Genomic DNA, 12,018 nt, shown 5'->3' with positions numbered 1-12,018 from the left:
ACAGCCAGAACTGAACCTGGGACCTTGGAGCTATGAGGCACTAACTGCTGCCCTACCCAAACCAATTCAGCACAGGTTTTTTTTATAATCAGTCCCAGTGTCAAATGGCCATAAACAGTCACAAGGCTCTGGTAAAGATAAAGTAGAATCTGCAGTTCTAGTAATAGTGGAAGTTATTTAATTTCTATTTGGTATCTCATTCTCAATCTTTTGTGATTAATGAAGGTGTATCAAAATGGCTTATTATAAATACTAGTGCCCTTGCATTTGGTAAATACATCTCTTCCCCTCCCAGTGGGGAACTGTGCTTTGCAGACCAGCAAGATTTTGTGGTCAATCCCAAATCTGTGCTGAGTTAGCTGATCTCCCTGACAGCAATGATGGTTATAATTGGTTACTAAGCTTTATGTCTTGGGTGACTGGAAAAGGCAGCCATGCTTTTAGGCCATCTTGTCACAATTAACATGTGTCCAGCTGTTAGTTACATGCTGGATCAGGCTCAGCTCAGTGGCCTCTGTGATTACACACACATGGGACATATATCGATAGAACACTACTAGGACTAGGTACTGGATCATGACAAATATTTCATTAGCACCTTCAGAAAGGGACTGAAGAAAATGGGATAAGAGAAACAAATAACTGATTTCACTGTGTCCCTGAAATGTACTTGTACCTGCTCTTATTGATCATGATATAATTGATATTATATTGATACTTCATTGATCATTATATAAAGTCTCTTAAATAGCTTCTCCTCTGTAATTTCTCTTTAACTTTTCTCTCTTTGTGTTACTGCCCAGGTTGGAGTCATTTTGCAAAGTGTCAGCCCGTGGCATCATGGCCAATTTGGACAACAATCCAATCAGTTTCAGACCGAGCTAGCTGAGTATAGACAACAGAACAAGGAATTACAGGAGAAGCTTGTAGTGACCGAGGCCACTGTAAAGGCCCAAGACAACCAGTTGCAGCAGTACAAAGACCGACTCAGTATGTATCATGCTCTGCCTATCCAGACCCAGAACAAAGTCCAAAACAATGTGTTGACATCGTTATCTTCCATTGTCCTTTGTATCTCAATCTTACTATAGTGGCCCAGTGGTTTCTTAAAAGGAATTGAAGGGGTGGGGAAAGAAGTGAATTTTCCTTTTGCATCTAGCTGCAGCATTAGTGACTCTTTGGGCCCAATGAAGGAAGGCATTAATTTTAAATGTTTTTTTTGCTGATTGCAATCAACTTCCTAGATGAAGGGTCTCGATCTGAAATGTCGACTGTCCATTTCCCTTCATAGATGCTGCCTGACATGCTTAGTCCCTCCAGCAGCTTGTTTTTTTGCTCCTAGACAACACCTTTGTACTTCATACAACTTCTCTGGCCACTTTTCTCTCTCAACTCTCTGGGTATCCAGGATGCCAGTTCCTTCTCATGCAGTGCTAGCATTCAAAATTGCCAAAGGAGTAAATTAATGATGAATCTTGCAATTCCTTCTTTCACATTTTTAGTGCACCTGTCCATTTGTGGACGTATTATGGGTCACGTCCAAAACTTATGGTAGATCTGGGTTGCATCCCAAGTTCCCCACCTCAGTGCTTTGCAGCCAAGCCAACATATTTTCCTTCCTCACATTGTCTCCTCAATAGAAACTAAACCAAAAACATCCCCTTAACATCTGATGGCCTCATTCCAAAACATCCATCCTTATTTCTAGTTTAAAAAAAAGGTGATTTGCAGGGGACTTCAACCAGGCTAGCTTGAAGAAGTCTCTGACCAACTACCACCAACATGTCACCTGCAGAACCAGAGGAGCCGACACACTCGATCACTCTTACACCCCCATCAAGAAAGCTCACTGTGCCATCCCGCACCCACACTTTGGCAAGTCCGATCACCTGTCTGTACTTCTACTCCTGGTGTATAGGCAGAGACTGAGGACCACAGCACCAGTGGTGAGGACTACGAAGGTATGGTTGAGGGAGGTGGAGGAGCTTTGAATCGGTGGGCTGGATCATATTCAGGGATTCATCTTCAGGTCTGAATGAGTATGCCACAGCTATCACTAACTTATTGAAGACCTGCGCAGATGAGTGTGTACCTTCGAGAACATCCGAGTTATCCCAAACCAGGACTAGGAGATTCACAGTCTGCTGAGGGCTCGATCTGTGGCATTCAAGACTAGCGATCTAGAATCCAGGTATGACCTGCAGAAGGCCATCTTGAGAGTGAAAAGGCAATTGGATGCATGACAGCTGTGGCAGGGTTTGCATGCCATTTCTTCCTACAAGGTGAAGCCTAAAAGCATAAATGGCAATGATGCTTCACTCCCCGATGAACTCAATACCTTTTATGCATGCTTTGAAAGGGAGAATGATAGTACACCTGTGAGAATCCCCACGGCATCCGGCAACCTCTGTGTCTTGAAGGCCAGTGTCAGAAGATCCTTCAAGAGGGTGAACCCTCACAAGACATCAGGCCCCGATGAAGTACCTGGCCAGGTACTGGAAACCTGTGCCGATCAACTGGCTGGAGTGTTCACGGTTATCTTCAGCCTCTCACTGCTGCAGTCAGAGGTTCTCACCTGCTTCAAAACGGCATCAATCATACTGGTGCACAAGAAGAGCAGGGTGAGCTGCCTCAATGACTATCGCCTGGTAGCACTCACATCTACTGTGGTGAAGTGCTTTGAGAGGTTGTGATGAAGTGCTTTGAGAGAATTAACTCCTGCCTGAACAAGAACCTGGACCTGCTGCAATTTGCCTACTGCCGTAACAATTCTACACTGGACACTATCCACTCTGCTTTGGAGCACCTAGACATCAGCAAAATATAACGTCAGGCTGCAGTTTATCAATTACAGCTCGGCATCCAACACCATCATCCCCACAGTATTAATCAACAAGCTTCAAATCCTGGGGCTCTGTACCTCCCTCTGCAACTGGATCCTCGACTTTCTTATTGGGAGACCGGAGTCAGCGCGGATCAGTAAAAGCATCTCCTCCTCACTGACAATCAGCACAGGCACACCTCAAGGATGCATGTTTAGCCCACTGTTCTACTCTCTCTATATTCATGACTGTGTGGTTAAGCACAGCTTAAATGCCATTTATAAATTCACCAATGACACCGCTGTTGTTGGTAGAATCTCAGCGATGAGGAAGCATACAGGAGTGAGATAGATTGGCTAGTTTTGAGTGGTGTTGCGACAACAACCTTGCACTCAATGTCAATAAGACCAAGGAATTAATTGTGGACTTCAGGAAGGGGAAGTTGGGAGAATACACACCAGTCCTCATTGAGGGGTCAGCAGTGGAAAGGGTGAGCAGCTTCAAGTTCCTCGGAGGATCTATCTTGGGCCCAACACATTGATATAATCATGAAGAAGGCACGCCACCGGCTCTACTTTGTTAGGAGTTTGGGCAGATTTGGTATGTCGCCAAAGAGTCTTGGAAATTTCTATAGATGTGCGGTGGAGAGCATTCTGACTGGTTGCATCACTGCCTGGTGTGGAGGCTCCAATGCACAAGATTGCAAGAGGCTGCAAAGGGTTGTAGACTCAGCCAGGTCCATCACGTCACAACCCTCTTCAGCCTCTTGCGATTCTGTGCATTCAAGGGCATCTTCAAGAGGTGGTGCCTCAAGAAGGCGGCATCCATCACTATGGACCCACACCCTCTTCTCATTACTACCATTGGGGAAGAGGTACAGGAGCTTGAAGACCCACACTCAACGATTTAGGAACAGCTCCTTCTCCTCTACTATTACATTTCTGAATGGTCCATGAACACTATTTCGTTATTCCTTTTTTTTCCACATTATTTATTTATTTTGTAATTTATAGTAATGTTATGTCTTTGCACTGTACTGCTGCCACAAAACAACAAATTTCACGACATTTAAGTCAGTGATAATAAACCTGATTCTGATTTATCAAAAACCATTAGCATCAGATTGCTTGCTTACTCAAAACAGTTCTGATTGGAAATAGTGGAGGCCCTGATCCAAATTTTTAAAATATCTTTGAAACAGTAAAAACCAATGTGGGAAACATAACGTTCTGTTTCTAAAGGAAATTATGGACTAATTAATACTGTCACTTGAAGTATACAGTGTGGGCTTAGATATTTAGAAAAACTAATCACAATCAACACGAGTTTATAAAGATAAATGCACATGACTTTTAATATTTTGAGAAATACCATGGATGTTTATATGGAATCTCAGCGCACATTTAATAGTGTCACATAAGAGACTTCTTACAGTAAATAAGACATTATTAATGAAGTATCCACATGATGTGGAGAGTGCACAGGGGAGCAGAAAACAAGGTATGCGGTTAGTTGATGCCATGAATAATGTTGGTAGCATATATTAAATGTGATGCTGGGTTTATCTATATTTCTTGTGCATAACTGACCAAAGAAAAACTGGGATATGGAGCCCACTGAAGAATATTCTATCTTACAGGTTATTTGAATTTTGTTGTACTGCACCAATGTGAAAACTTAAAACAACATTTAATTTTGGTGCACAGGGGGAAATGATGTGTTCTGAATTTTACTCTATGACTAAGTTCTTTTAGTTCTTCCCTCTTATTATAATGTCCATACATTCCCCAGCTGAATCATCAGTGGAGCAGGACAATAAACAAGTGCAAGTGGACTTGCAGGACCTTGGTTATGAAACTTGTGGAAGAAGTGAAAATGAAGCTGAAAGAGAAGAGGCCAGTAGCCCAGGTAAAGACGGCAGCATCTCTGTGAGACAGGCTCTATTTTACTTGAGTGAATTTAGCATTATGCTAAGAATTTCCAGGGTGAAGGACACTATTACAAAGGGAGACCCAGAATCTTAGGAGATCATCCTCCCTAGTTGTCTCCAGTATATTATAGTACCTAAAAGAATGGGAACTTGACTGTACAATTTGTTTGTAATGGAGAACTGATGCTTAATAAAAAAAAAAGACCCATATAAGAAATTGAAATAGGGTAGGCCCTTAGACCCCTCAGATGTGCACTGGCATTCAGCTAAGATAAAGTCTGAGTGCCACTTTCCTGTGCTAGTCTTTCAATTCCCTGAATATTCAAAAAATATAGAAACTAAGCTGCATAGTCCTCTTGGATAGAGAGTTCCAAACATTCTCTCGGGGTGAAGAAGTCATCCTGAATGGCTGACACCTCACTTTGAGACTGTGATGCCTGCCAGGGATACATCATACCTATATCTACCCTGTCAAGGCCTTTGGGTGTTTTGTGTGTTTCAATGAGATCATCTCTCTCCCTGTTAAATTCCAGAGAGCGTTGTCTGCTTAATTCTGTCGTCATAGGACAATACCCATTTGGGAAAGAATCTACTGAAACTGTATTTGTACTTCCTCTATCATGGATGCCCTTCCTTGGGTAGGGAGAGCAGAGCAATATGGGATATTTTGGTTACTGATAATTTCAGTAGAACATATTTACACTTGTGCTCCAATGCTCTTGCAATTAGTATCAACATCCTGCCAACTGTCTTTATCTCATCCTTCACTATCAGGGCTACTCCTCTTTCCATTTTGTCTCCCTTTTCTAAAGTTAAGTATCCTTGCTCACTTTGCAACCATGTATCATAGAACATAGAACAGTACAGCACAGGAACAGGCTCTTCGGCTCACAATGTTTTTTTAAAATTTTATTTACAGCGTGGTAACAGGCCCTTCCGGCCCAATGAATCCACACCGCCCATTTTAAACCCAAATTAACCTACCCCTACGTCTTTGTAATATGGGAGGAAACTGGAGCACCCGGAGGAAACCCATGCAGACACGGGAGGACGTACACATTCCTTACAGACAGCGATGGGAATCAAACCCCGATTGCTGGCGCTGTAATAGCATCGCGCTAACCGCTACGCTAACTAATTAAAACTAGTAATTAAATGCCAACTAAACTAATCCTTTCTGCCTACACAATGTCCATATCCCTCCATTCTCTGCATATTCACGTGCTTATCTAAAAGCCTCTTGCATGCCTCTATCATACTTTCCTCCACTACCACCCCGGCAATGCATTCCAGGTACCCATTGCACATCTTACCCCGCACATCTTCTTTGAACTTATCTTACCATATCTGTTATAGCTATTAGATTGTAGCTATTTACTTTTCATCTATCTTGTTCTGAATGTCGTGTGCATTCAGATAAAGAACCTACAATTCTGTTTTTTTTTAAACTACATCTCCTGCTCTGACATTAGTTAGAAGTATACTCGTGTTCATACACTCTATTCCTTTCTAGCACACTCTGGTTATTGGTCCCCATTTTGCAACCTGCATTATTGCTGTGCCTTTTCTCTTTAATTTCCTGCATTTTATTGATCCCACGCCAATTTACATGTTGTTCGGGTAGTAATCCTAAATTATTGTCCTCATCATTCTGCTTTTTAATTTAGATTCCAGCCACTCGTAATCCTTCAGCAGAACCTCATTCTTAGTCCTATCTATGTTGTGGGTTCCCACATGGATAACAACAAGTCGATCTTCCCCTTTCCACTTCAAGTTCCTCTCCAGCCTGAGGAGAGATGCTTAAGCCTGGCATCAGGCAGGCAATACATTGTTTGCAACACATGCTCATGCTGCAGAGAACAGCATCTATTCTTCCCAACTATACTATCCCTCATCATTACTCTATGCCTCAGTGCGGTCATCATCCTTTCCACAGTCGTTAGTCTTATCCACACAGGCTAGAGAAGGATTTCATTTCTATTGGAGATGTACAAGGCTTAGGCTCCTCCAACTCTAACTTCTGATTGCTGCTGTCCTGCTTATGGTTGCACCCTTCTGTTTCTTGTGACTGACAGGTCCTGTAGCACTTAATCTGAGGGGTGTGAATGCCTCTTGATGCTGGGATTTCTGTAACATCAGTCAACTAGTTCTATCTGATTAACTGGCAGGTTGGTAGTCTACACGTTTACCACTCTTTGCAATTTATTTACCACAGCGAATTAAAAATGCAAGGTTAAGAAAATCTAACAGAAAAACTAAACCAGTACTTAAAATGAAATCACATACAATATTCAGGGTTCTTACAGTTTCAACTCGAAACACAGTTTTGATTGGGTCAGTATGGTTAGGGAAATCTTGCATGTGGTCTTTGCTCTTTTAGAATGTAGATGGGTTTTTGGAGCCTTTTCTGCTTTTCCCCCATTTTTGTTTCCTAAAATTTAACATTTACTTGTCTTTAAATATACTCTTCCACCCATGATTCTGGAGGTTGCCAGCTTTTATGCTGTGTTTTTCATCTTTTCCCTTCATGCTCTAGAGCCTTAGAGCCAGAGAATCATACAATACAGAAACAGGCCCTTTGGCCCAACTAGTCCATGCTGACTGTGATACCGACTTATGCTAATCCCCTTGTCCACATCAGGCCCATTTCCCTCCACTCCTTTCCTATCCTTGTATATGTCCAAACACCTTTTAAATGCTGTAATTGTATCTGCCTCTACCACCTTCTCTGGCAGCTCATTCCACATAACCATCACCTTCTGTGTAGAAAATCTTGCTTCCTAGATCTCCTCTTAAATTTCTCACCTCTTACCTTAAACCTATGCCCTCTAATTTTAGACTCCCCTGTCCTAGGAAAAAGACTCTGACTAACCATCCTCTACCCTATCTATGCCCCTCTTTTTGTCTAATAGTGTTTCTGTGAACTATGCACCATACAGTTTTCATTGAACCTGATTCCATTCAAGTGCTATGTGTGGTCTGTGGCGCGACATTTGCAGCTGCTGCCACACAGTTCCAGCGACCCAGGTTCATTCCTGATCTCAGGTGCTGTCTGTGAGGAGTTTCTGCACATTCTTTCTCTGACTGCATAGGTTTTTTCTGGGTGTTTAAGTCTCCTCCCACATACCACAGACGCACTGTTAGGTTAAATGGCGACAATAAGTTGCCATTTAACTCCTAGTGTAGGTGGGTGGCTGGAGAATCATGGGGAAGTTGATGGACATGTAAGAGAATAGGTTGCAGGGAAGTAAGTGGGGGAATAATGGGATTGCTTTGAGAGCTGGGATAGACGCTATGTATCAAATAACCTTGTATGTCGTAAGAAAATATGAATATTACTTGGCCAAGTCAATCACAGTTCTAGTGGGTGTAAAAAAAAGAGAATTAGAATTAATAGGATGGATATTTACAGGGAGGTGGGGAGAGCGCAGCAGTGTAGAAAGGTCTTGAATTCAGAGGTCTTGCAGAATCTAACAACAGCACTTTAACATAAATGGGAAAGAAATGTTTTAAGTTGCAATATCTAAATAACCTCGGGTCATTCCACGACATCATCCCTACCACAAGCAATCCATTGTGACATAACCCCACCCCATCACATCAGAAGACAAACAACAGAGAAAATTTCAATCGTGGCATTTTAAAAGAAAGTGCTAAACTTGGTATTTTAAATATTAATTTTCTAAACATTGCCAAAAATAATTGATTCCTGAGAAGTATAAATGGACATTCTCTGCACTGAACACACTCTGCTGTTGTCTTGGAATGAAGAGTTGGAGAGAATGTTCTGAAGTATTTTGCAACAAAGTAAGTGAATCCAACGTGAATTAATAGACTAATCACTAGATTGTTTCTATGAACATGATGCTTCAAGAAGGTAAGGAATGTTCTTGCGACATTGTCCTTTTGAGGGGCTCTGATTAATAACAACAAGCCAGGCTTGATTGAATGGAGCTTCATGATAACCTCAGTATCTGTTGGAGACTGCAGATGTGTGGATGAGGTTAAAAAAAAATATAGCCAAAGTTTCCGATAAAGACAGGGATACAGAGATTCTGATAACCTTAACAGGATCTGTAATTTTGTTTCCCAGTCATCCATTGGCAAAAGGGACAGCCTGCCAAAGGCGGCAGAAAAGAAAATTGTGAGAAAGGCAAGATCCCACAATCAGGAGCGAGCCCATGTTAGGGTGTGCGCTGGCTGGGGAAACTGAAAGCTTCCTCAAACGACTAAAAAAAGGGAACATATCTTTTTCTGCTGTGTACACACACTTGTTGCTACTTTTAGATGGAGGACATTAGGTCAAGCAAGTATCCTGTTTCAGAGAGACGGGACACCTTATTAACAAGTTTAAATCGGTCTAACATAGTGCAATTGGGATTCTGAATTAAATTTAACTAAAACAACACCACCAGACTTGATCTGAAGTCTACCCAGCAATTCAATTGCCATTGAGCATTTCTCAAGATCCTTTTGGCACTGGTCTTCCTACCAGCCAGCCTATAAATTCAGGGAGCATTTCGCCAGCAAGAAATTTCCTCCACATTTCCATACCTTCCACAGAAAATATTGGGCTCACCATGTTATGTCAACATTGATGACCACACAAAGGATTGTAAGTCAGAAAACTGTGAATGCCTTGCCCTATGAATGCCACACCAGAGGCCTGACAATGTATTGATTAGAATAGGGACAGAAAGAAAATAAGAAAACAAAACTGACTTTTTTTTAAATTTCAAAATCTTAGATAATATTAAACCGATAAATAAATGAACCACATAACTTTTGTGAATGCCTGACTCTAATGTTTTTATAATCAATATTTGACTGCAATTACTGGTTGATTTTATGCTGTTTTTTGTCACTGGTTTCTGACAGGTAGGCCTCCTACTCCTTGCATCAACCAAAGTTTAAACGTGTTGAATTCATTGAAATTGATTGTTAGGAAAACAGAGTTTTTGCTGCGTCACCCATTTAAGTGCCTTTATAAAAATAAACACAGAGAACTCACAATGACAGTGAAGATGCATTGTTTGGACCAAATATTTATTTTGCACAATTTTGTATTATACAGAAAAATACAGCAAATTTCACCATACAAACACTGCTGCATTTTTAACACACAAATCAAAGACTTTGCAAAAGTGATTTCGGTTAAAGAGAATAGCTGGAAAAGTCAGTGGTTGTCACAACGTATGTGGGGGCACAAGGCTAAGTTTGTAGTGATGTAACATGCTTTTACATGAAATTTCTGTTCAGTGGCTGAAAAATCGACTAAGATTAAACTTGGGTGTGCCTCCTGTTATGTTGAAGTAAACCCACAGCTATTGAGGTATACATGCAACCCAAGGCCTCAAGAGCAAAATAATAAGAGCTATCCAAAACCTGAATCATTAACTCTCAGCAGTTCAAAAAAGAGTATATTAAAATAGAGACAAATTATACCTAATAACAAAGAGGAATGATCTGTATGCAAGAAAGAAATTAATTTAATTCATTGTTTTATTTCCAAATGCAGAGTACGGTGAAGTTGATTTACAAGAACACTTGTACCCCTCCTCTATGAAGAAAATGAGCCAGCAACACTCTACCCAAGGGAAACCACGCTCCTCAGCCTCCCACCCTGTCTTTTCCCTTCCACTATCAGTCAAGTCGTGCCTCAGGAGGGAGCTTACTTTTGAAGATGATGGGAAACTTAATGACATTGCCATCCTCCATCAACATATCAATGACCTCAAAGCACAACTGACTGAATCCGACAAGGTCATCCGTAGCCTGCAGTCTCGTATCCGTTCCTTCTCGACTACTAGTGATTATGCCTCCAGCCTAGAGAAACCTCAGAACATTGTCCAAGGTGATGTATTTGAAGCATTGCAGCTTGACGAGCTGGAAGATGATGAAGATGTTTGGCAGTCTGATGGAGGTGACCATCACCAACCAATGACACAGTCCAATGCGGAAATAAAGAAGCTCATTCACAGGGTTACCACTCTCGAATCACAGCTAAAGAGTGCGAAAATGGCAGGTCCTTCAGCTAAAATTGCCTCCTGGTCAGGGTAAATATACCAAATCATTCTTTTATTGACCACTTTTCTTTCCTTTTTGTTTTACAATGTTGCTCCTCACTTGAAAGCAGTTACATGTGCTGAATATAATTCTTTCAACACAAATAGTTGTCCAGTACCTTGTCAAAGTGGCCATATTTGGCTGCTGTTTTGACCATTGGGCTTCATCAGTATTGAGTTTGATATTGGCTTTGCACATCAACACTTTGAGCAATGGGTTTTAGACAGTAATAACTGAGTGTGAAGCTAACTGATTTCTTCCTGATGTGAGCATATTAAGTCTACTGTAGCAATCCAGCAATACAAATTGACAAACGTTACCGTTGGCTAATCTTCCAGAATGAAGATACAACTATTTGAAATTGGAAATTCCAGTGTTTGTGCCCCACTGTTTTCCATCCATTATAATCAAACTAAATGGATGGAAAGTCATTGCCCACTCATTCCACATGCATACGGATTACATGGATGAACAAAAGGGGAGTGGATTGTCACCACCCACCCTGACAGCCTCCAATGCAACTGAACCTGTGGTCACTGTCGAGGACATAATATCAGCCTTCAGGATGGTGTCCCTGACCGTGTGCACAGATATTGTGCTGTTCAGCTGGCAGGGGTATTTGCAGACATATTTACCCTCTCCCTGCTTCAGTCTGAGGTTCCCACCTATTTTATGAAGGCCACTATCATCCCGGCACCTAAGAAAACAAGATAACATGCCTTAATGACTACTGATCGGTGGCTCTGACATCCACCATCATGACGTGCTTCAAGAGGCTGGTCACGGCATGCATTAACTCCAGCTTCCCAGGCAACCTCGACCCACTGCAATTTGCCTGCCACCAAAACAGGTCTACAGTGGATTCCATCTCCCTGGCCCTACACTCATCTCTGGAGCATCTGGACAATAAAGACACCTACATTAGACTGTTGTTTATTGACTACAGCTCCACCTTCCAAGAAAACTCATCACCAAACTCCAAGACCTGAGTCTCAACTCCTCCCTCTGCAACTGGATCCGTGACTTTCTGACCAACAGACTGCAATCAGTGAGGATAGGCAGCAACAGCTCCAGCACGATTATTCTCAACACTGGTGCCCCATAAGGCTGTGTCCTCAGCCCTCTATTCTCTATATACTCATGACTGTGTGGCCAGATTCTGCTCTAACTCCATCTACAAGTTTGCAGATGATACCACCG

General features: G+C 41.8%; 1 protein-coding gene across 13 annotated transcripts in view; it reads left to right on the top strand.

Annotated features, from left to right (window-relative positions):
* pde4dip (phosphodiesterase 4D interacting protein) overlaps positions 1-12,018 on the top strand; it is a 342,932-nt gene that overhangs the window by 266,894 nt on the left and 64,020 nt on the right. For all 13 annotated transcript variants that reach the window (XM_052010871.1, XM_052010870.1, XM_052010862.1 and 10 more), the window contains 3 exons: positions 804-990; positions 4,614-4,730; positions 10,271-10,808. In XM_052010871.1, coding sequence (XP_051866831.1) covers positions 804-990; positions 4,614-4,730; positions 10,271-10,808 — 842 coding nt within the window. The remainder of the gene's footprint in view (positions 1-803; positions 991-4,613; positions 4,731-10,270; positions 10,809-12,018) is intronic.

The sequence above is a fragment of the Pristis pectinata genome, chromosome 3, assembly GCF_009764475.1.
Source record: "Pristis pectinata isolate sPriPec2 chromosome 3, sPriPec2.1.pri, whole genome shotgun sequence".
In the NCBI taxonomy this organism is placed as follows: Eukaryota; Metazoa; Chordata; class Chondrichthyes; order Rhinopristiformes; family Pristidae; genus Pristis; species Pristis pectinata.
The sequence above is the reverse complement of the archived record's forward strand: the minus strand, read 5'-3'. Positions and strand labels throughout refer to the sequence as shown.